Source organism: Lineus longissimus, chromosome 16 (assembly GCF_910592395.1).
Source record: "Lineus longissimus chromosome 16, tnLinLong1.2, whole genome shotgun sequence".
Taxonomy (NCBI): Eukaryota; Metazoa; Nemertea; class Pilidiophora; order Heteronemertea; family Lineidae; genus Lineus; species Lineus longissimus.
In genome coordinates, this window is record NC_088323.1 from 53,417 (window position 1) to 78,280 (window position 24,864).

Consider the following 24,864-nt stretch of genomic DNA (forward strand, 5'->3'; position numbering starts at 1 on the left):
TTAGAAAACTTGCCGTTTTAGGCAGATTTGCGATGATTGAAACAATACATTAGGGGGCCTACCTCATAATTCATGTACTCGAACGCCCGGAATCGGTATGTGCTGGAGTTTGAAAAGTTTGGGTGCGGGGTATGATAATGATGATAATGAAAATGTTTACATCTGTACATGGATGATTAGATAACAAGACAGAGCAGAGCAGCCAAGACTGATGTGGCCTGGCTGTGACTGTCTCATCGCTCTCATCATGTTGGCAACACGGTGGAGCAGCCAGGACTGATTCGCCTGGCTGTGACTGTCTCCTCTCTCTCACCATGTTGACAACTTGGCAGAGAAGCAAAGACTGATGTGGCCTGGCTGTGACTGTCTCATCTCTCTCATCATGCTGTCAACGACGCTGGAGCGGCCAGGACTGATGCGGCCTGGCTGTGACCGTCTCATCTCTCTCGCCATGCTGTCAACACGGTGGAGCAGCCAGGGATTCGGCCTGGCTGTTACTGTCTCATCTCTCTCACCATGTTGACAACTTGGCAGAGCAGCAAAGACTGATTCGGCCTGGCTGTGACTTCATCATCTCTCTCACCATGTTAACAACTTGGCAGAGCAGCCAAGACTGATGTGGCCTGGCTGTGACCGTCTCATCTCTCTCATCATGTTGTCAACACGGTGGAGCGGCCAGGACTGATTCGGCCTGGCTGTGACTTCCTCATCTCTCTCACCATGTTGGCAACTTGGCAGAGCAGCCAAGACTGATTTGACCTGGCTGTGACTGTCTCATCTCTCTCACCATATTAACAACTAGGCAGTGCGGCGGAGACTGATGCAGCCTGGCTGTGACCGTCTCATATGACCTCCCTAGTAATATTCAAAATGTGAACTCCATCACAGCATTTACGACACTACTCAAGGTCAACCTCTTCCATGAACATCATCAACATTGAATTATTGTGAAGCACCTTTGAACGGCCCAATAAAGGACTGATTCGGGCGCCATACAAATGTGGTTGATAGATTGGTTGAATAGCAAGACTTGTGTAACAATCTAGAAATGGGTTGTGAAGAACTTGACACAGAATTTTTAACAAATAATAAATGTCCTCACACTGGCACCAGTTCACAGCCAGATCAGCTTCATGAAGAAACCAGAAACAAAAGTAACAACCAACTACATCTTTTGCAAACCAGCCATATTCTACTGATAAGGATATAGAATGTCACATCCATAACATGATAGCGTCTAACAGTCTCCATCAAACATGGCATCAAGACACCTGATGACAAGAATCCAAAAGTACATTGAGCATTTTCTCAATTTTCCAGTTCAAAGAGCACTGTTCATGATATTTTGTCATTTCATGCCCTCCATTTCTATAACCTGTAATTCCCTCATGTCGTCCGAATGTTAGGGGTATTATCATTTCTCTTTCATTGGAATCATGACGATGATTTACATACATGGTGTTATTATTTCGTCTGACGTTAGAAGTAGTAGAAGAGTTACAAGGCAAATTTAGTATGATTTGGACCATTCTATGTTTTGGGTTGACATGGCAGAGCCATGCCGCAACCGACTGAAATCTCTCGCCCAACATCTTCGACTAGTTCCCTGGAATGTACCAGGTTCAAGCAAGATCGCGGAAATGTTCATTAAGAGCCTCGTGTCTGCAGCTGGTTCAGAATCATCTCATTTTTTCGACATTCCTGAAAGAAACCAAAAACACATTTGGATAACATAGGAAAGTTAGGAATTCAAGTCAAAGACCTTGTGTTTGTAAAGTGACTGACAACAGCTCTCTCACTTGATTGAATGTTTTCTTTTCATACTCGGTGAATATTTGGCTAATTTTTAGCTTTCTTGAGAACAACCCTGACTACACAGAGTTACCATTGCTGCTATGTCTCAATACGACAAACTGTTGTTGACTGAACAGGAAGGACACCTCATTACAGTGACTGAATTAAATAAGAAACACAGCTGATCAGATCAAGTTGACTTTACAGAGAGGGTGGCCACAACTGAGCACATTCAACTGCATTTACCTCTTTGAATTCCTTGACTGTCTTGAAGTAAAGCCTCTGTTTCTCGACCAGATCTAGATGCTGATCGTTCAACGCATCTCTCCTCATTTTCTCATCTTGCTTCTTTTTCTCCACCTGCAACAAGAGGTCAAGGTCACGCTTCGTCACACTCAGCAAGGTCAAATGTCAAGATTGGAAAAAGGAGAGAGCATGGAAACAAAACAAAAAAACACCTTTAGGACATACACCAGTTCTGTTAAAGGCCTACACTGTTCCTGTACAAGTATTTTTCCATGGTGTCACTTTATGTGGTGTGTTTATCTTGCACCTGCCAACACACTTATAGTCAACAGTAAACAATGACTCAACCATGCTGCCTACATCAAGTTCTGCTTGTTCAACTCGTTACCTTGATTCTGTTTTGTTTGATACCTTCGACGATCTGTTCAAACTGCTTCAGAAACTGTTCCTTGTTGGCAGCAGATGACATCGCTCTGTAAACCAATACAACAAACTATGAGTAAAACACAACCTTCGAGGGCCCGCCAACACTCGAGGACTCCACCAACGTTCAGGGGCTACACCAACCCTCAAGGGCTACACCAACCTTCGAAGGCTCCACCAACGTTCGGGGGCTACACCAACCCTCAAGGGCTACACCAACGTACGGGGGCTCTACCAACCCTCGAGGGCTATACCAACCCTTGAGGGCTCCACCAACACTCGAGGACTCCACCAACGTTCGGGGGCTACACCAACCCTTGAGGGCTACACCAACCTTCGAAGGCTCCACCAACGTTCGGGTGCTACACCAACCCTTGAGGGCTACACCAACCTTCGAAGGCTCCACCAACGTTCGGGGGCTACACCAACCCTTGAGGGCTACATCAACCTTCGAAGGCTCCACCAACGTTCAGGGGCTACACCAACCCTCAAGGGCTACACCAACCTTCGAAGGCTCCACCAACGTTCGGGGGCTACACCAACCCTCAAGGGCTACACCAACGTACGGGGGCTCTACCAACCCTCGAGGGCTATACCAACCCTTGAGGGCTCCACCAACCCTCGAGGGCTCCACCAACGTTCGGGGGCTACACCAACCCTTGAGGGCTACACCAACCTTCGAAGGCTCCACCAACATTCGGGGGCTACACCAACCCTTGAGGGCTACACCAACCCTCGAGGGCTCCACCAACGTTCGGGGGCTACACCAACCCTCAGGGGCTACACCAACCCTCGAGGGCTCCACCAACGTTCGGGGGCTACACCAACCCTCCAGGGCTACACCAACCTTCGAAGGCTCCACCAACATTCGGGGGCTACACCAACCCTCCAGGGCTACACCAACCTTCGCGGGCTACACCAACCCTCGAGGGCTACACCAACCCTCAAAGGCTCCAAGCTTTAACAACCAGGCCCAGGTGTATGATGCAGTGTTATGCAATCCTGTTAATATCAAAGTGTCTTACGGTATAACTTATCTATTAAGGACACCATCGGTACTAACAAGTACTGTCCTTAATAGAGAGGTGTTCGCTAAGGGTGGTTCCACTGTACTTACTGTGTGAAGTTATCGTGTATGGAGTTGAGCAGGTTGACCTCTTTGTTCAGGTAGAGCTTGGTGTCAGCCAGCGTGTTGTACAGAGTGTAGAACTGCTTCGTCTCTTTGTGGGTGGCAGCAACTGAAAATGGACGATATCTTGATAAAACTCTCCATGTTGAAACATTAGACCCACACCAAAGTTAGTATGATTTCCCACACCGAAGTTAGTATGATTCACCACACAAAGTTTGTATCATTGATGTCTTAGGGTACCCCAAGCTCTGGGCATTTCAGCTGTAGTTGTGTGCCTTGGTTCCACGTCAATATGGCTGGTGCGTTTCATTTTTAGTCTGGTTTTATTGCAGAGTTTCTATCTCCTAGTATGGCTGCCATTGCCCGGCTATTACATTAGACCTCAGTGTTATCACCCCAAGACTGGTTGCCTACCAAGGCAAAGGAGGCCAGTCTCTCTCCAGATCCTTAGTTAACAATATGACATGTGTCATCAAGGAGTTCTGGACAAACCTTGGTTGTAGAGCTCGACGAATCTCCGCTGGTACTGACTCAACTCTGCTCGTGACGGCACCTCATCTATCTTACGCTGGAGAGCAGAGATCTCCCGCGTTTTCCTTGCCAGCAGCAGCCGTATCTTATGGAGCTTCTCCTTGTCTGCCTGGTATTGTTTCTCAATGAGTTGACTTCTCTCCATGTCCTCCGATGATTCATCATCCGTCCCAGCCTTTAACTTCTCAATGTTCTCCTGAAGGCGCGCCATCTCTTCCTGAAAACACAAGACAGACACTGCTGACTCCTATTGACACACCTGGAGTTGATACATAACTGACCAGCTGCCTGAACTGCTGTCGGTCTCCACAAAGGTGATCAGGGATTGTCTGAGAGAAGCCCCTTCACCCAGAGCCAGCCTAGAACAGACATAACCGCTCTCACCTTGTAGAGCCCCTTCACCCAGAGCCAGCCTAGAACAGACATAACCGCTCTCACCTTGTAGAGCCCCTTCACCCAGAGACAGCCCAGAACAGACATAACCGCTCTCACCTTGTAGAGCCCCTTCACCCAGAGACAGCCCAGAACAGACATAACCGCTCTCACCTTGTAGAGCCCCTTCACCCAGAGACAGCCCAGAACAGACATAACCGCTCTCACCTTGTAGAGCCCCTTCACCCAGAGACAGCCCAGAACAGACATAACCGCTCTCACCTTGTAGAGCCCCTTCACCCAGAGCCAGCCTAGAACAGACTTAACCGCTCTCACCTTGCAGTGTGCCTTGAACTGGTATTCCTGTTTCTTGAGGTTCTCATTCATAGCCACCAGAGAACGTAACTTCTGCAGGATTCCTTGGTTTTCTTCCGTCTCCATTTGATTCAACACCTCCATTTCATTGTCGATTCTTGCACCGTAAGCTTGAGCCTGTAGTATGAAATTTAGAAAACTGTAGAATGAAATGAGTCACATGGTAGTGATCTAGTAGTTCAAAGGCAACATAGACTGTTGTTATGAAGTCATTGGTCTACTCTGTGCGGGTACTTGACCTTCATGACTGAGGTTATCAAACACTCCTAGAGAGATGTTCATTCATGGTTGACAACAATGACAGCCTACTCACCTCTTCCAGTTTCTGCTGCATCTCAACGTACGTCTTGTGAAGGTCGGCATGTTTGCTCTGGATCTGGAAGAGATGCAGTTATGAACATTAATGAGGCATGAATTAATCTCCTTTAACAGAGAAGAGGTAATCGCAATGTATCCTAGACATTGAGGTAAATCTTCCCTGGAAGACAACAGGGCTGACCCCAAGGTCAATTATGCACTGAGAGCTCTCTGGGAATAAGATAGCAGTAGAATAGGTCAGTTCAATGCAACAGGCCACTGTTTGCCAATAGGCCTAAACGCCTGACTGTGGGTTCCAGCACATTGTGTACTTGTCACTGTACCTGTTCCATCTTGGTGTTCTGCTGTGCGATCTGCTTGTTCATAGCATTGACCGTCCTCTTGTGTTGTTGAGCTCCACTCAGCTTGGATTCTCTCTCAATCGACCCCTCCAGCTCAGCATGCTGTCAAAAGAATTGTCATCAGACCTTTAGCAAGCAAGCGATGAAGCAACACTCAGATAAGCTAACTGTGCACTCACCAACTCCTCTCCCTAAACATCACAGTCATTCAACGATACAGCACCAACTCCTCTCCCTAAACATCACAGTCATTCAACATCACAGCACCAACTCCTCTCCCTAAACATCACAGTCATTCAACGATACAGCACCAACTCCTCTCCCTAAACATCACAGTCATTCAACGATACAGCACCAACTCCTCTCCCTAAACATCACAGTCATTCAACGATACAGCACCAACTCCTCTCCCTAAACATCACAGTCATTCAACGATACAGCACTAACTCCTCTCCCTAAACATCACAGTCATTCAACGATACAGCACCAACTCCTCTCCCCAAAACATCACAGTCATTCAACGTCACAGCACCAACTCCTCTCCCTAAACATCACAGTCATTCAACGATACAGCACCAACTCCTCTCCCTAAACATCACAGTCATTCAACGATACAGCACCAACTCCTCTCCCTAAACATCACAGTCATTCAACGTCACAGCACGAACTCCTCTCCCTAAACATCACAGTCATTCAACGATACAGCACCAACTCCTCTCACTAAACATCACAGTCATTCAACGATACAGCACCAACTCCTCTCCCTAAACATCACAGTCATTCAACGATACAGCACCAACTCCTCTCCCTAAACATCACAGTCATTCAACAATACAGCACCAACTTCTCTCCCTAAACATCACAGTCATTCAACGATACAGTACCAACTCCTCTCCCTAAACATCACAGTCATTCAACGATACAGCACCAACTCCTCTCCCTAAACATCACAGTCATTCAACGATACAGCACCAACTCCTCTCCCTAAACATCACAGTCATTCAACGATACAGCACCAACTCCTCTCCCTAAACATCACAGTCATTCAACGATACAGCACCAACTCCTCTCCCTAAACATCACAGTCATTCAACGTCACAGCACGAACTCCTCTCCCTAAACATCACAGTCATTCAACGATACAGCACCAACTCCTCTCCCTAAACATCACAGTCATTCAACGATACAGCACCAACTCCTCTCCCTAAACATCACAGTCATTCCACAATAAAGCAAAGTACTACAGAACAGTGAGAGATGCCCAACTGATATATCTCCCGATGTTGTCGCATACCAACCCTTTTTAACCACATGTGACAACTTCAAAGATGTCTTTCATTTGTTCATCTTGGGGGGTTTTCTGTACAATAGGTAGAAAGAAACTTCAAACAAACATTGCTGTTGTGGACTTATGTTACGTATTTCAATTTCAAGCTACCACTTTGGCTTTGATAATGACATCATGGGATGGTTGAAATCATGGAGGGAAGAAAAGCTTCTTCAGGGAATGATCATGTCTTCATATTCAATGTGCAGCCAACAACATGTTAGAGTACGACACCTATCCCTAACTAGCTACATAGCTGTCACAGGCTTCTTTGAGAGATCTCTTGATGGTTACATTTCACTTGTTACTAATTGATAAGACGAGGCAATGGTCAACTATATTTATGTTAGAGAAAAGAAGACTGTTACATGCACCAATAACCACATGATCATCCTGCAATAAAGTGGTCAGGATAGGAGAACCTACCTACTCGTCATATTGAAAATAAAAGGTAGCTAAATTATGTGCTTCATTACTATCGTTTGAAAAAAGTACAGTTAATAAGAGAAACAGCCAGAGTAACAATGCACCTGTCACCAAACAATAAACAAGGGTTAACATGTAAAAATGGAAAATAGATGCAAAACAAAAGTGACATTGATTATTGTAGAGTTGAGATTAAGTGCAGCTTTGTGTGAACCGAGAACTTATTCCTTTGTCAGAGTGTTATAGATGACCCCCCCCCCCCCCCCGGAAGGCTCAATACCCTGTTTAATCATGTAGACCACCTCCCCAAAGTTCAGGAGATGAGCTCCAAACTGGCAGCAGAAACGATGGGTCACATAGGAATAAGCTCAGTATAACTCAGCAACAACACTTATTGAAAGAACACGTTGAACATTACCTGAACCTCTGTACGCTGAAAGAACATGTCTTGAATATTGAAAACAGTAGATGTTCAAAGGCTGTAGTGGCAAACACTTCATCAAATGCCTCTGTCATTTAATCATGACCACAGCTTGAATCCAAAAGACGAAAAGTGAAAACAGACATGATGACCACTCATGCGTGATCCTCATGATCAATAAAAAGTTAATTCAACCAAAACATCAATACTTGTCCAGAGTAAAGTAAATAATGGTAACCTACTATTTAAAAGTCATGGTTCCAACAGAGAGAGAAAGACCACCTACCTTGTCCGCATATTCTGAAGCGATCTGGTGGATCTCCTGTGATTGCATTCCGACGATCGATCCTACAGCACTTGCTGTCAGTTTACCCTGTAGAGAAACAGTGAACCAAAGTGAAAGTGTCTCTTCTTCCCAGCAAATACTCTCTTCATCTGCCAGATCAATGAAAGCCAAGTCACATACACCTATTCTCTACGAAAGAATCTCTGGTGGTATCACTGTTAAACAAACTACTAAATTTTGAAGACTGATTACGTGCAACAATAGTCTTACCCAAGCTTTCATGCAAACAGAAATATGCAAATGGGATAAAAACTGGCAACAAAAGACAATCAAGAGGCAGCTATTTATTGGAGAAACTTTCCCCCAGAAATCTTGGCAATGATTTCAAGGGACTCAATTCAAATCAGTCCAGTTTCCCTTCAGATGGTAGCGCCCCCTCGGCTGATAAAGGTACTAACTCACCTCAGTGCCGGCTGCCGCCATGCCACTCATCAGAGCTTTGATTCGACGCTAAGAAGCCAAAACAAAACACAGGTATAAAGATGCACAAACACCAGAAGACTTCAAGATCATACTACAACAAGGATACTACAGAGGTGTAAATGAATCGTCCATTGCAACTCAATAACTAACTCATCACTAATAAAGCAAAAAAGGAGACTTGATCACAGCAGCTGACAGATAAAAACAAACGCCATAATCTTCTCCCTGAAATCAAATCATGAAATCAACAAAGGTCTGGGCTGAAACGGCCATCTCGAATACTGCCATCGATGGATGAGTGGACGTCATCGTAAATCCATCACAAAAGCTTTTCGTCCCAGACAGTTTTCTGTAAAACGGAAATAGAAATGAGACTTTCAGGGCTGAGCAGGTAATATGAAATGTGAGTTTCACCTCTTCTTCTTGTCTTATCTCCCCTTCCAACACATCATCCTCCTGTCCACCAACACCGCCAGCAGCAGCCTTCTTTGCAGCAGATTTATCATCCTGAAAAGAGGCAAACACATTTCAAAATCAGGATTATGCCTGAGCCTCTTGGTAGAGTGGTTAGTGCACTTGACTGACAATCAGTCGTCTGGACACAATCTTTCACCAGTGCCAGCTGATTAAGGTCAACTAATGTACATGCACTGAAGAGAAACCTTGGGGTGATTTGCAAAAAGAAGGGGATTCTCCTTCTCCTTTTCTTCCATTGCTAGTCTGGTCTAGACCAAGCAGCACCACTTGGCCACAGAGCGGGAAGAGTACAGCAGTAAGACTCACTACATGAGGAAGGGGTGCCAGAGCATCAGCCTTTGCCATTACTCCTCTCAGGCATCAACAAATCAACCAACAGGATGCAAAGTAAACTTGCATTTGTTCACGCTTGTTTGAGATTTGTTCATGGTTGAAAGACTTAATTTCTTATAAAGATTGTTGCTTTACCTCTGTCTTCAACTCACGACTGTAACCATGGCGCCTGAAGAGAGAACAAGACTGTTCCATTACGTCTGTTTAACTCGGGCAACATCCAAAGTCAACAAATATTTAAATATCAATCCACTTGCATGACTGGCTGGACCATGCAAGACGTCACAATCAACAGAGCATCAGAGCTGGGGAGTGAGAGGCTGGGATAGTGAACTCATGACTGACCTTCCATATTCTAGTAGCGTGGACTGCACCCTACTCTCTTCCTCCAGCAAGCTAGCAGTGTGAGTTCGACGGTACTTTCTGGTTGGTTTGTACAAATCCTTCACTGCAGACAGAGATGCGACTGATTTGTCCTTGATTTCCTTGAAGATGTCATCCTCAGGCATACTGTGATTCTTGTTGAACTGTGAGACAGAAAACGCTCGGATGTAGTCACCCATTTCCTCACGCGTCTCAATTGCCTTCTTCACCAGCCACTGAAATCACAAAGGGTGGGCGAGTGTAAACCGAGTATGTAATGACAGTCCAGAGAACTCTTAAGTTGGACACCCTCTCTGGTATAAAGACATGTCTTCTCTCGGCGCTCGTCAGCAGTTCAATCAAATACATAGTCCAGTCTGGTTTATAAAGTCAACGATTTGACATTGTTGCATCATCCGGAAACAGATGAAAACTGATTGACTTACCTGCACCACAGGGTAGATGTATGAAAACTGATTGACTTACCTGCACCACAGGGTAGATGTATGAAAACTGATTGACTTACCTGCACCACAGGGTAGATGTGGATGAAAACTGATTGACTTACCTGCACCACAGGGTAGATGTATGAAAACTGATTGACTTACCTGCACCACAGGGTAGATGTATGAAAACTGATTGACTTACCTGCACCACAGGGTAGATGTATGAAAACTGATTGACTTACCTGCACCACAGGGTAGATGTATGAAAACTGATTGACTTACCTGCACCACAGGGTAGATGTATGAAAACTGATTGACTTACCTGCACCACAGGGTAGATGTATGAAAACTGATTGACTTACCTGCACCACAGGGTAGATGTGGATGAAAACTGATTGACTTACCTGCACCACAGGGTAGATGTGGATGAAAACTGATTGACTTACCTGCACCACAGGGTAGATGTAGATGAAAACTGATTGACTTACCTGCACCACAGGGTAGATGTGGATGAAATCTAAACCCTGGATCTGATGCGGCTCAATTCGGTGCGGACACTTCATTCTTGGCAGAACTGCCACAATCTTTTCAGTCAGTGCAATCTTCTGACCGATTGTAGAATTCTCCTGAAAGAGCAAGTCTACGTCCAAGTCGTAACTACACGTGGTGATACACCAAGTCATGCCTCCAACCACTTTGTCGAAAGGGGACAAGCCTTTGATACGAGCGCGGAAGTAGCCGGCCGCCAACAGCAGTTCGATCGTCTGAACGAGTTTGATGTTCTGTTCTTCATCTTCTCGGCTCTCTGCCTGAAACAGCAAGAAAAATAGAATCGTTTCAGTCCCTCTCCTTCCACAACATCCAACGCCAGCGGCGGGCACTTCCAAGTCAAGACACAGCCCGGTTGTAACTTTGTTGATGCTGCTTGCTTTGTTACGTAAATGCAAGTCATCTAGGCCACTAGTATCTCAGTTTTATATTTGAAGTAAATACATAATACATGTAATATTCACGCATTGTTCATAGTGACAGGAAGATGAGTATTCAGTAGAGTATAAGCCTGTCTCAGGAAGGAAGTGTGCAAGATAAGATTAACGTCCAGCATTAAATACTTGTAATAACTTGCTCAACCTGCATTATCCGAATTGAGATGACAGACATCTGCCAGACAATGATTACCTCCACTAGGTTTCCATCAGCATCATAAACAGTGGTCAACTGTGACCCTCTGCGAGACCTGCCTTCCAAAACACTCCCACTAGCCATTTTCAGTAGGTGGCAGACCGTCAACTGCTGCCATCTGGATCCAAAATTAGAACTGACAAGGAAGTGTTACCCCGGCATCCGGTCGTTTCGCCCCCAGTCGTTTCGCACCTATCGAATTAGATTCGCGCTCACGACCGACAGTGACTGTTACCATAGTGACTGTTGCAATAGTGAGACAGCCACTTCGATTAGGCTGGTCACTCGGACTAGGGGTCTCGGAGTAACTCTAGTAACACCATGTTGACAACTTGGCAGAGCAGCCAAGACTGATGTGGCCTGGTTGTGACTGTCTCATCTCTCTCATCATGTTACGGTGGAGCAGCCAGGACTGATTCGGCCTGGCTGTGACTGTCTCATCTCTCTCACCATGTTGACAACTTAGCAGAGCAGCCAATTAGACTGATTTGGCCTGGCTGTGACTGTCTCATCTCTCTCGCCATATCAACAACTAGGCAGTGCGGCGAAGACTGATGCGGCCTGGTTGTGACTGTCTCATCACTCTCATTATGTGGTCAACACGGTGGAGCAGCCAGGACTGATTCGGCTTGGCTGTGACTATCTCATCTCTCTCACCATGTTGACAACTTGGCAGAGCAGCCAAGACTGATGTGGCCTGGCTGTGACTGCCTCATCTCTCTCACCATGTAGACAACTTGGCAGAGCAGCCAAGACTGATGTGGCCTGGCTGTGACTGCCTCATCTCTCTCACCATGTTGACAACTTGGCAGAGCAGCCAAGACTGATGTGGCCTGGCTGTGACTGCCTCATCTCTCTCACCATGTTGACAACTTGGCAGAGCAGCCAGGACTGATTTGGCCTGGCTGTGACTGCCTCATCTCTCTCACCATGTTGACAACTTGGCAGAGCAGCCAAGACTGATGTGGCCTGGCTGTGACTGCCTCATCTCTCTCACCATGTTGACAACTTGGCAGAGCAGCAAAGACTGATTCGGCCTGGCTGTGACTGCCTCATCTCTCTCACCATGTTGACAACTTGGCAGAGCAGCCAAGACTGATGTGGCCTGGCTGTGACTGCCTCATCTCTCTCACCATGTTGACAACTTGGCAGAGCAGCCAAGACTGATGTGGCCTGGCTGTGACTGCCTCATCTCTCTCACCATGTTGACAACTTGGCAGAGCAGCCAAGACTGATTCGGCCTGGCTGTGACTTCCTCATCTCTCTCACCATGTTGACAACTTGGTAGAGCAGCCAAGACTGATTTGGCCTGTCTGTGACTGTCTCATCTCTCTCATCATGTTGTCACCACGGTGGAGCAGCCAGGACTGTCAAACAGTTGTGTGAGCTCACTAGAGCTTGCATAATAGCATAAAACGATATATATATAACCGTCATCGGATGCGCATCCGATATGCCACGAGATCCTTCACCGTCAATTCCTTTACCGTCATTGGATTAATGCCACCAGTCAATTCCTTTACCGTCATTGGATAGATGCCACCAGATTTTGAGACTTTGTAAAGGTTAATTTTGGGGATACGACCAATGCATGCAAGCACCGTGCTAAATCTGAATTCACCATGGTGAATTCAATATTTAGCATGGTGAAATCAGAATTATAACAGCTGCTATCATCAGCTTGGTTGTGACAGGTTCTCGGAGGAGTGAAGTCGGCTCGTAACTACTATTCAGATATGGAACATTGTAGCAGCTACTGTCGTCAGATTCGTTGTGACATGGTCTCTACAGGGAGACGAGTGAATCATTTTGGTGACCAGTATTCAGGCCATGGACATCGTGATAGCAACTGCAATCAAACTGGTTGTGACATGGTCTCTACAAGGAGACGAGTGAATTGTTTTGGTGACCAGTATTCAGGCCATGGACATCGTGATAGCAACTGCAGACTGGTTGTGACATGGTCTCTACAGGGAGACGAGTGAATCATTTTGGTGACCAGTATTAAGTCCATGGACATCGTGGTAGCAACTGCAATCAGACTGGTTGTGACATGGTCTCTACAAGGAGACGAGTGAATTGTTTTGGTGACCAGTATTCAGGCCATGGACATCGTGGTAGCAACTGCAATCAGACTGGTTGTGACATGGTCTCTACAGGGAGACGAGTGAATCATTTTGGTGACCAGTATTCAGGCAATGGACATCGTGATAGCAACTGCAATCAAACTGGTTGTGACATGGTCTCTGCAAGGAGACGAGTGAATCGTTTTGGGGACCAGTATTCAGGCCATGGACATCGTGATAGCAACTGCAATCAGACTGGTTGTGACATGGTCTCTACAAGGAGGAGAGTGAATCGTTTTGGGGACCAGTATTCAGGCCACGGACATTGTGACAGACACTGCCATCAGATTGGTTGTGATGGGGGTCTCCACAGGAATCATTGGGAAGGTGGAATATCCATCACTGTGAAGGTCATCATGAGAGTGTTGATGAACAAAATCACCCAAAAACAGGAATAATGGAACACAAATTTGTGACCCGTCACAGCAAAACCAGGCGCTTGTCGCACAGAAGATGAGCCTAAATGACACCTGCAGATAATGGAAGTAATTGATGTGCACATATTTCACAAAAGGCAAACAATAGAGAAATGAACAGACAGTCCGTCTCAACCTGTCAAGCTCAGAGCGACATGCGCCTGGTTTTGCTGTGATGGGTCACATTTATGCAAGTAAATCGATCAATATGGCAAAATTCCACTATTTACAACTAATTCATGTACAAATTTTGATTTGACAGTTCTCTTTAAACAAAGAAATGAAAATAACTGAAGAATGCACGAGTCAATGTGCACAGACTTGAATAGAGCTTTGTCAAGCTTGATAATATCACCAGTGCCAGAGGCAGTATTAAAGTATTACAGAGGTGCAAACACCGAGGACTCTCTCTCCACACATCACATTATCCATTGATGTGGGACTTGGTGAACTCAGTCAATGACTTGAAAGCCTTGGAAACGCACACAGGGTACCATTCGTCTTCAGTGCCTGATGAGTCTAACTACTGTAGTTTGAAGTGGCTCCTCAAGGGAGGAGAACAACTTGCTGTTACATCACAACTTGTACTCCTATGTTTATGAATGATGAAGTCCTCCCAGTAATGTCTTTAATCATGGCACCATGGTGATCACCAAGAATCTCTTGATCTTGATGGCCGATTCAGCGATCCTGGGGGTAGTATCGATGGCTCCAGCAGCGCTGATTGAGGCCGCCCGTACGTTGTTACGGCTCGCCTGCAAAGAATACAACAACATCAATGTTTTCCAGTCACCAGTTAACAGTAGTCCAATATATCTTTAGAGGTTGGCAACTTTAACCATTCTGATTGATTAGTATGTAACAGGGATAAAAATATCATAGAGATCGACCTGATCAAGACAAAATATTTGATCATCACACACTAGATGAAGAAAAGGGCATGAGAACATCCATGAACTTAATACCAATCTCACGATCTCTGGTACAAGCCTTCACGATCTCTGGTACAAGCCTTCACGATCTCTGGTACAAGCCTTCACGATCTCTGGCACAAGCCTTCACGATCTCTGGCACAAGCCTTCACGATCTCTGGTACAAGCCTTCACGATCTCTGGTACAAGCCTTCACGATCTCTGGTACAAGCCTTCAAAGGAAAATCGGTTCACTTTTTCTGACTGAGGAAGAAAACACAGGATGTGTTTTCAACCCGTTTGGTAAAAATACAACAGCACACAGAAAGAAACATAAGACCACATACATGTGAACTGGAAATACAATTCACTCGTGTCTCAGAGTAATGCACATTTCCAAGAATGGGCACTAAAACCTAGGAGTTTGGTGAAAAAAAGAAGCATACTGTCAATAAGACAAAACTGTGCTCCAATAAAAAGACAAGAGCAACTTAAATGAATACAATGACACACCGAGGACACACAGGATTACATACCACTGCTGTTCAGCTGGATGGGGGCATGCAGGATCACGAGAAAACAATTATTATCTTGGCACAGAGTTCTCAAATTCTAATTCAAGACAACAAGAGTAGTTCTGAGGAGCCGATATTAAAGTTTCCTCTCTTACACTGTTAAGCATGCAAACATGTTACAACTTGCGTATTTCTGGGGGCATCAGAAAGTACCATAGATGCTACTTTTGTTGATGTTCCTTTTCTGTGCAATAAAGCAGCATTTCAGTAATGCCCATTACTGATAAAGAAGGGAAGCAACAACATCAAGAGCTATGTTCTATATCACTGCAGAGAATCAGTTAGAAGTGAACAAAGGATTCTAAAGACACGTAAGAGCTTTCCCCAAAGCTTATAGACAAACAGAACCCCTCTTCAACAAATAACTGATTCTGCCACTCAACAACATTTAACTCCACCACCTTGGTTTTTCAGTGGCCAGAAAGCTTCCTGGAAATACAAACTGATTAGTTCAAACATCACGTCTTCTCTGAAAGTGACACAAGAGATTAGTTAGTTAGTCTCCAACTTCTCCTTGTTACCAGGAAGAATAGACGACCACCAACCATGCTGTTAAAGCAGACATTTTGGGCCAATGATAGAATGTGCTATTAAGAAGGGCAATGAACTAACTAGTTAACAGTAGGCATGGTAGGGCTGGAACATTTGATTCATAGACAAGGGAGATGCCTTCACCACAAGATTACAATGACCAGCCTGCTGACCAAGTTACAATAGTTTACCTGGTAATCAATGCTGGCTTGCCAGGCATCATAGTTCCAAGACAGCTCTTGGTTTACAATTGTTATTTTGTTTCTTGAGAGATCATTCAGTACAAACCTTTGTATGAGAACTCAAGAGCGCTTGATATTGTCCTCATGTCCGTTTCTATACTTCTTGCCCAGTTTTCTACATCACCAATTTCCTGAAAAGTAGTTCCAATACAAAACTGAAGGGCAGCTTATTATAGTAGAGTTTTTAATCTGGAGCCATTTTCAGATTTAATTTAACCATGATTTCAAAACTGATCAAATCTCATGTGAGGCTGATTGTTGCAGACTTTTGACTCATCCAAACAAATCAAGGTTATCATTCAATTTCAGTTTCACATTTCAAGTGGCGTGCGAAAGTGATTGAATCTCATTTCTTTGCTCAATCCACAGAGTTGGCGTGCCATCCTAGTCACTATCCTTCTCCAACAAACCCCTCTAAAGCTTACTTTTAACGACTGGTTGAATTCTTCCACTAACTTCAACCACTGTGTTGTTTGTTTGGCGAAGTGAGCTGCATTTGCCTGTAAAATCTTGGTTTCCGTGTCCAGCTTTTTTTGATTGACATACGCTTGAGCAACCCTGAAAATACAAGACGAAAGTCTCAAAACAAGAAAATTTGGTTTCAACGATAGAACTTCCATCTAATTCAAAGACCAATCTGTTGTTACTCATCATTATTTGTAACCTTTAATACTGAAGCTTTAAGTTTTCAGTTTAAGAGAGTAAGAGTCACAAACCCTGAGTTAAGATGGTCAACCAAGGCATGTGTCAATGATGTCACTGCTGTAGTTACTTCTTTTTTCTTCTTTTCTGGAAAAAGGATGGAATACAATGAGTTGGATGCATACATTTGTTAAAGCCATTGAATACCCCATATCATGTGCCCGTTAGGCGGCCTATTGATAGAGATTGCTCAAAATCGAAAAGAATCAATCATCAGCCTGATGAGGGGAATGAGCAGTCAATAAGCAGATTGCGTCTTCTCTAGAACATGACCTATTGCTTCTTATAATTATAAAGCCACCGAGCAGCTCATGACAGCTTTATGGCATTGCTGATGATGATGATGACTGATGTTGATGAGAGAGGACGAGTCTATGAGAGAGTATTAATAACAGACTGGACCCACCTTGGCTTTCTTTTCTGGCCGACTGTTTGGCCTGGTGGCCTTTTACCAAACTTGATAACATTTCTGAAACTTGGTCTGAGGGTTAACAGCAAAACATCTTTTCTTAGAGATTTTAAATTTGTATTTTTTTTGTTTTTTCTGATTTCAAAGGCAAGAACATGAAGACATGGCTTGGAAAACTGGAAGAAGCACTCAAGCAATCTGAACCAGGAAGTGACTTGCAACACCTCGGGACTATCTTAAAAACATCCGTGAAAGAATATAGTTTCAATTCTGTTTATCCAAATGTTTGGCATGAATTACACCTAAAACACTCCTTGAAATCAACAGAATCAAGCTAATTAAGAGAGATGATTAATCAATGAGCTATATTTCTAGTTAAATAGGTAGCTTTAGCCAATTAATTATTTGTATTCATCCGCGCATCCTCGTCCTCACTATTGGACTTCCCCCGGCACGAGAATGGCAGTGAATGCGGGTTGCATCCCAAACATGGCGGACGTGAAGAATTTAGGTGGACTTTTGCTCCAAATAATCTACTTTTCCACCGGATTACTCGCTTTTAATTTGGACACAAATATTCCAATCGTTAAGAAAAGTAATTCTCCGGGTGACTACTTTGGATTTTCCGTCGCCCAGCATCAAATTCCTTCTCAAGGAGCCGTCACCGGCAGTGTGTAAGTTTGTTTTAACTTCGGAATAACTAATATCGGAGTCATATGTGCATGTAGATGTAGGCCTAGTATGTTGTGTATTGTAGTGCATGTTGTACATTGTCGAGGCCCCATGCTTGATCATCTCATCTTATTTGCACAAAATTCGAATTTCAAAACATACATTTATTTGTACAACATAGGCCTAGGCCTATATGCCAGCTGCTAAATAAATTTGTCTTTTTTCGCTAAATTCAAAATTATGTGCAATGTTATCTCAACTGTGACCTGTGGTAACTTTTCTCATTTTTTCCATTTGTTATTTATGACTACTTCAGTAATTTAAGTTCCTGTTGAAGCTGACACTAGTACCACTGAAAAAACTAAAGTGTTACAAAAATGGAGCATTGGGGAAAAAGCAGCCCGCCGCATAGCCAGCCCAACTAGGACTCGCTCAGAATTTCTCATCTTCAGCGAAACCGAGACTGAAATATTCACATTGTGTTCAACTGCATTCATTTCTCATTAAATTCATCAGTTACCGATGTATGCCTTAGAGGGGGCAGAATGGCACTGTTGAGACAAGAAGCCTCTCCCACAGCCCCAGGAATATTGGATAGAACGGCACTGTACTGGGTCCCAGTAATAAATATTGCCTCAAGGACATATGATATTGTTCTGGGACTTCTGTAAGATTAGTTTTCTCCGCCAAACCCAAAACTGAAGGATCAACAACCTGTGTTTAGTCAGAACTTTGTAAGTAACCACTGTACGCCTTAGAGGGGGCAGAATGGTACTGTTTAGACAAGAAGCCTCTCCCACAGCCCCAGGAATATTGGATAGAACGGCACTGTACTGGGTCCCAATAATAAATATTGCCATAAAGACATATGATATTGTTTTGGGACTTATGTAAGATTAGTTTTCTCCGCCAAACCCAAAACTGAATTGGATTAACACCTTGTGTTTATTGGCTTAACATATGCAAACACTTCCTAATGAACCCCCTACAGGAGACAAGTGGCTCTTTGTCTCCCCGACTTTGACACCCTCCTGCGAACATATCAATAGATCAGCCAGCGGTCCTTGGTGTCGCCGCGTGGGTTGACTATGCCCATTGAACTTGTTTGCATATGCCAGGAACCCACTATCTGACATCCATAACAGTAATATTCCCTATTCAAACTGTTACAGTCGGGTGCTACACCACAGTCGGGATAGTGGGGCCAAATATATTTAAAACTTACATTATCCGTTTTAAACATAGGTTGATATTCTTTTAATTTTATAACATCATTTAAATGTAACCCATATTTCACCAATGATTAGCTCTCTGCCAAACCAAAAACTGAAGGATTGGAATCTTGTGTTTATTGGCTAACAAATGGAAACACTTCAAGTGGACCCCCTGAAACACTATTAAATAAATATTTATTGCATTGGCAAAATTGTAGACAAAATGTTTTGTGAAAAATTAGAAAATGGCATCATGTTCTAGTCTTCTATTCTGTAGAATTTGTTTGGAAGGTGTGATTGTGAACTGAGAAGGTATTGAAAAGATGGCATGTTGCAACAGTGCAGATGACAGTAAGTATTTACCGGTAGATAAAACATGCTTACATGTGAGGTGTAACCACTGAGGGTAGGGCTGTAGTGTCCCTCTCCACTAAAACTGGGCTCTGATTTTCAAACACACCCAGTCTCTGTGCAAGCAAAGTTAGGAATGATTCAAACCAGTTTCTGCCAGTTAATCCTGGTCATGTGACTCATGCTCATGACCTTTATTCTCTAATCTGGCTTTGTATTGTCTTGGTCTCACTGCAGTACTTATAGCTTCACTGTGTGAGCAAGTATGTCTGATTGCTTGTAACAATCAATAAGGGTTTAGGTGACACTCACTTGGGGACCGTCTCAAGATGTGTTGAGGTGAAGGGGGTGAAGATGTTTTCACTCCTGAGCGATCTTCCCTCAGCCTTTCAGTACAAGGTGCAAAGGTACATGTAATTGATAGGCCTGGAAAGTGACTAGTTCAGTATCTGATACCACGGCAACATATTTGACCTAAACTTCATTGACCAATCATGAAAGCTAGCTTGAATTGAAGGGTCTGTCTCCATACTGGCCAGTCTGACTGTTTCATATAGTCATAATAGTGGAGAGTGTTGTAAGCTTTGATTGGTGAATGTAAAGAGAAGCATGTCTGGTCCTGTCAAACATCAGATGGTCACTTTCTCTTGAGGAAAGATAACAAAGTGGTTATTAGTGACTGTGGTCACACACTTCAGCTCTCAGTTTTGCAGTGCTCTCATTCAAAAAGTTGAATTTGGGTGTGAATCGTCTTCCTGGCAGAGCTGGGAATTCAATGGTTTAGGGATACTCATGTAACTCATTATTTCAGGCTAATGGATTATCATAAATGCCATTAGCATTACTCCTGGTTTACTCATCTTATATGTTGGTTTGAACACATCTGAGATGGTTTATAATGGTTTCCTCAGCAGGTATGGGGAGGGTGGGTGAGTTACTGAGTAATAACACAGGTCGCCAGGTAAAGCCAAGATGATCACCTGCCTCTGCCAGTACATTAGTATCTTGGTGTACAACAGGCCGACATGTAACAAGCACTATCACCAATTTTCAATTCAGTTCTAGTTGACAGAATCAAAAGAATTATTGGCAGAATCATCATGTAGAACTTGTTTTCATCAAAGCTATACCCTGGTTGGTGTTATATGTGGAGATTGTCCATTGTCATTGTTCAATGGTCTCTTTATTGGAGGATTATGTTACGTCATCTAGCTCACCTTTAACAATGATGTGCAATCATGCAGAATCGTATGTGTAGTGTCTGTGGTTACTTTCCAAAACCTGACTTATTTGGGGCTCAATAGTACACCAAATGCAGAGGAAGACTTTATTTTGTATTTATTTACACAAGTCACAGACTTACATGTTTGAATAAAAATAAGCTGTTACTGTCAGTATCGGCCAGAGGCCACCTAAAACTCCTACTTGTCAAGATATGGGAGTGCTCTGTTAGCTTTGATAAGATCGTATCCTGTTGTATTCAGAGAAAGGTAACAATTCATTTGAAGTGAAATATGATCTGAGTTGTTGAATCTCTGTCATCTCATTATAAACCTATTACACAGTATTGATTATCATTATCCTGTTTGCCTACAGGTGATTCCTGGTTGGTGCCTCCATGTGTTGTTGAAGGAAGATGCCACATGAACCTTCTATGTTCACCAAGACTGCTGCACCATCAGTCTGCAGAAGTCTCACATGTGATCGCGGACAACATACATAAAGTGTCCTCTTTCTCATCAAATGTGTTGGTTTCGCTCCACCCAAAACCACCAGCATTCAAATCAAAGTGAAAACCACCAGGTTTGATTGAGAAGACAAGGTGGCAACAGGTGTGACATGTTCAGTATGGAAGATTTCAAACTAATAAGCTGCGTAATGATTCTCGCTCTCATTCTCAGTTCACAGCATGGCCTGGTTTGCTCGTTCAGGTCTAACATGTCTGACATGTCTGCAAGGGTTCACTCATCCCTGGGCAGACGGTTCACTCATCCCTGAGCAGGCGGTTCACTCATCCCTGGGCAGGCGGTTCACTCATCCCTGGGCAGACGGTTCACTCATCCCTGGGCAGACGGTTCATCATCCCTGGGCAGACGGTTCACTCATCCCTGGGCAGACGGTTCACTCATCCCTGGGCAGACGGTTCATCATCCCTGGGCAGACGGTTCACTCATCCCTGGGCAGACGGTTCATCATCCCTGGGCAGACGGTTCATCATCCCTGGGCAAACGGTTCACTTATCCCTGGGCAGACGGTTCACTCATCCCATGGCAGGCGGTTCACTCATCCCTGGGCAGACGGTTCATCATCTCTGGGCAGGTGGTTCACTCATCCCTGGGCAGACGGTTCATCATCCCTGGGCAGGCGGTTCACTCATCCCTGGGCAGACGGTTCATCATCCCTGGGCAGGCGGTTCACTCATCCCTGGGCAGACGGTTCATCATCCCTGGGCAGACGGTTCATCATCTCTGGGCAGACGGTTCACTCATCCCTGGGCAGACGGTTCATCATCCCTGGGCAGACGGTTAATCATCCCTGGGCAAACGGTTCACTTATCCCTGGGCAGACGGTTCACTCATCCCATGGCAGGCGGTTCACTCATCCCTGGGCAGATGGTTCATCATCTCTGGGCAGGCGGTTCACTCATCCCTTGGCAGACGGTTCATCCCTGGGCAGGCGGTTCACTCATCCCTGGGCAGACGGTTCATCATCCCTGGGCAGGCGGTTCACTCATCCCTGGGCAGACGGTTCATCATCCCTGGGCAGACGGTTCATCATCTCTGGGCAGACGGTTCATCATCCCTGGGCAAACGGTTCACTTATCCCTGGGCAGACGGTTCACTCATCCCATGGCAGGCGGTTCACTCATCCCTGGGCAGACGGTTCATCATCCCTGGGCAGGCGGTTCACTCATCTCTGGGCAGACGGTTCATCATCCCTGGGCAGGCGGTTCACTCATCCCTGGGCAGACGGTTCATCATCCCTGGGCAGACGGTTCATCATCTCTGGGCAGGCGGTTCACTCATCCCTGGGCAGACGGTTCATCATCCCTGGGCAGGCGGTTCACTCATCCCTGGGCAGACGGTTCATCATCCCTGGGCAGGCGGTTCACTCATCCCTGGGCAGACGGTTCATCATTCCTGGGCAGGCGGTTCACTCATCCCTGGGCAGACGGTTCATCATCTCTGGGCAGGCGGTTCACTCATCCATGTCATCCCTGGGCAGACGGTTCATCATCCCTGGGCAGGCGGTTCACTCATCCCTGGGCAGACGGTTCATCATCCCTTGGCAGGCAGTTCATCATCTTTGGGCAGGTTTGATGCACTGGAGGTTTCATTATGAATGGACTGGTTCAGTAATGGGAAATCTTTCTTACAGCTTGGATTTGCAAGCTTTGTATACATTCTCCACACATGTTAGATTTGCCTTTTTCTGCCAGAGTAGGCCAACATGTCATGCAGTACAAGCATATTTCACCACTTGTCAATGATCATGATGACAGAGAATTTTAATAACAGGACAAGAATGCTAGATTGAGTCATTACCACTCTGGCCGAGACAATTATTTTGACCTGATACATGCATCCGTAATGAATACCCCAGTTAGAAAAAGCTTGGTCAAGTACTAAGTAGTCATTCAGTAGACATGGCCCAGATAGGCCTGCTTCAAATTGGTGCCGAAATCAAATGCAGCAACTCTTTCTGTCTCAAAGATGGGGAGAACTTGTTGGTGAAAGAATGAGAAGGGCGAGTTACTCCACCATCATTTAATCATCCAGCAATGTGATCCCGCCAAGTCCCTCTTTCACTCAATTCAACGAGTAGCAGAAATGTCCACTTGTGAAGCAAACCACATTTATCTGTCAACGTTTGAAGAGCTATAAAGTACATTGCAGCACCATCCCCTCTCGGGTGTAATAATGAACCTTGTAAATAGAGTCAATGGATATTGATGGAGGTAATGAATCTGACTCATGCGTTGGTATCGCGAGATCAGGCTTAGATCAAATCTCGATGAATATTTCCATGTAAGATTCATATCTGTCTTGTTATAATGAGACCAGAGGATGCTCAAAACCAAGTGAGAAGTTGTGTCTTTAGTTATCTTGGACTCATTACTTTACTTACATTCAGACACACATCTTATTGACCATGTAGTTGGGTTCAGGGCTGCATCCCCAACCATCAAACAGTAGTCGGGCAGCTGAGCTGTTCAGAACAACTCTGGTGAACACTTTTCAAAAAATACTTGTGTATGTGTTGCCAGTTAAAAAAAATGAATTTCAATGATGAAGCTCTTTAACTAGCTCATTGGTCCAACTTATGTTGGATCACACAAGTCTAACCTCACAACCACCTGTCCCGAGGTGGTCAACAACAGCCATATTATGTCATAGTTTATATTGATTTCTAAAGTTCCTTGTCTGATGGTGTAACAATTGGATCAACCTGAGATTAGGCTGATACATGAGACATGTGAGATGTGCCAGTAACCCTTCAGCTGAGACTTGTTGTGACAGCCGGGCCAATGTCACCACATCGCTTGAGAACATGTTGCCAATGGTTGGACTTCATTTGAAGGCTTAGTTCATTTGTGAAACTGATTCAGTCCCGTTGATCCAAGTGTGAGGCGTCAAACTCAATTGACCCGAGCTACTTCATTCCTTTTGTCTGAATGGATTTACATTGTGTTGGTGTTTAGCTAGCCAAGCTATTACAGTGCAATTCTTGACAATGAATTCACTCTTGTCATTTAAGGTCCTATTGTGTCAGTATTAAATGGCAGTTCACTTATAATGAAAGTGTGTTTTGGCCACTCCTGAGGCCTAATGACTACAATCATGTATGAGACAAAAGTCTATATGAAAAATGTTAAGAATGAAAATGACCGGACTGCTAATATTGTTTTGCCAGCCTGGTGGGCAACTTTGCCACTCTCTGATGGCTGTTGGTGTAAAGATAATAGAGTTGATGGAGTGAAATCATGGTGAAATGAGAAGCAGAGCTTGTCAGACTTGTCAGGGTGGCTGACATCATCGGTCTAACATCATTGGCTCTGCCTCCACTATTTGGCTGATCCTCGTTTGAATGCCTCCGAATGTACTATTGACATGTACTCTTACAATACATCCCTCGAAATGCAACCGAATGACTATAAGGGTCAGCTGGCAGTTGGTGATGATTCAAAGTCTTGTGGTCCATACTTGACTCATTTTTTGAAGCAATTGAAAGTTTGTGAGACTGCATGCAGTGCATTGACCACTGCTTACACTGCTTAAGTTGAGATTTTATTGCCACACCCATAGTGCGATTGGAATCTTTGGAAAGCAATCCTTGGCACCTTCACCCACAGGAAAGTGCAGGGTTGCCCCAGAGCACTTCTCCGTATTCCACCATACATGCCCTTGTTAGGTGCCATGCCTGCTCTTCAATTCTCCC

The 24,864-nt window shown here is 44.6% G+C and overlaps 3 protein-coding genes across 10 annotated transcripts in view; 1 reads left to right on the forward strand and 2 right to left on the reverse strand.

The window, feature by feature from the left end:
- Positions 1-1,170: 1,170 nt before the first annotated feature.
- LOC135500444 (coiled-coil domain-containing protein 93-like) lies at positions 1,171-11,389 on the reverse strand. 3 transcript variants are annotated; one of them, XM_064791923.1, is made up of 16 exons: positions 11,274-11,389; positions 10,583-10,903; positions 9,631-9,884; positions 9,421-9,454; positions 8,890-8,982; positions 8,455-8,502; positions 7,993-8,079; positions 7,704-7,718; positions 5,515-5,634; positions 5,187-5,249; positions 4,835-4,990; positions 4,088-4,343; positions 3,581-3,701; positions 2,429-2,513; positions 2,041-2,154; positions 1,171-1,701 (listed from the first exon to the last, which is right to left on the reverse strand). In XM_064791923.1, exons 1-16 carry the CDS (start codon positions 11,358-11,360, stop codon positions 1,648-1,650), a joined length of 1,908 nt encoding a protein of 635 aa, XP_064647993.1. In that variant the 5' UTR covers positions 11,361-11,389; the 3' UTR covers positions 1,171-1,647. The 3 variants fall into 3 exon arrangements, with proteins under 3 accessions (XP_064647993.1, XP_064647995.1, XP_064647994.1); XM_064791925.1 differs by lacking the exon at positions 8,455-8,502; XM_064791924.1 differs by lacking the exon at positions 7,704-7,718.
- Positions 11,390-13,797: 2,408 nt separating this feature from the next.
- On the reverse strand, positions 13,798-17,508 carry LOC135500640 (biogenesis of lysosome-related organelles complex 1 subunit 1-like). Of its 2 annotated transcripts, XM_064792206.1 has the most exons (6): positions 17,186-17,508; positions 16,794-16,866; positions 16,503-16,635; positions 16,124-16,208; positions 15,706-15,733; positions 13,798-14,573 (listed from the first exon to the last, which is right to left on the reverse strand). In XM_064792206.1, the coding sequence occupies exons 1-6, from the start codon at positions 17,244-17,246 to the stop codon at positions 14,468-14,470; spliced, it is 486 nt and encodes a 161-aa protein (XP_064648276.1). In that variant the 5' UTR covers positions 17,247-17,508; the 3' UTR covers positions 13,798-14,467. The 2 variants fall into 2 exon arrangements, with proteins under 2 accessions (XP_064648276.1, XP_064648277.1); XM_064792207.1 differs by lacking the exon at positions 15,706-15,733 and having other exon boundaries at positions 17,186-17,493.
- A 161-nt stretch (positions 17,509-17,669) lies between these two features.
- Positions 17,670-24,864, forward strand: part of LOC135500828 (integrin alpha-PS1-like) — a 39,638-nt gene continuing 32,443 nt past the window's right edge. For all 5 annotated transcript variants that reach the window (XM_064792483.1, XM_064792485.1, XM_064792486.1 and 2 more), the window contains exon 1: positions 17,670-17,862. In XM_064792483.1, coding sequence (XP_064648553.1) covers positions 17,678-17,862 — 185 coding nt within the window. In that variant the 5' untranslated portion in view covers positions 17,670-17,677. The remainder of the gene's footprint in view (positions 17,863-24,864) is intronic.

Bases quoted from the DNA above. Each gene is read 5' to 3' on its own strand.
- LOC135500444 (XM_064791923.1), bottom strand. From the start codon at position 11,360: ATGGCTAGTGGGAGTGTTTTGGAAGGCAGGTCTCGCAGAGGGTCACAG. The intron at 2,514-3,580 runs GTAAGTACAGTG...ATTGGTTTACAG, and splicing joins ATACACGATAACTTCACACA to AGCGATGTCATCTGCTGCCA. The intron at 1,702-2,040 runs GTAAATGCAGTT...GGTTTCTTTCAG, and splicing joins CAGTCAAGGAATTCAAAGAG to GAATGTCGAAAAAATGAGAT.
- LOC135500640 (XM_064792206.1), bottom strand. From the start codon at position 17,246: ATGTTATCAAGTTTGGTAAAAGGCCACCAGGCCAAACAGTCGGCCAGA. The intron at 16,636-16,793 runs GTTTGTGACTCT...TTGTATTTTCAG, and splicing joins GTTGACCATCTTAACTCAGG to GGTTGCTCAAGCGTATGTCA. The intron at 15,734-16,123 runs GTTTGTACTGAA...TTGTATTTCCAG, and splicing joins TCTTGAGTTCTCATACAAAG to GAAGCTTTCTGGCCACTGAA.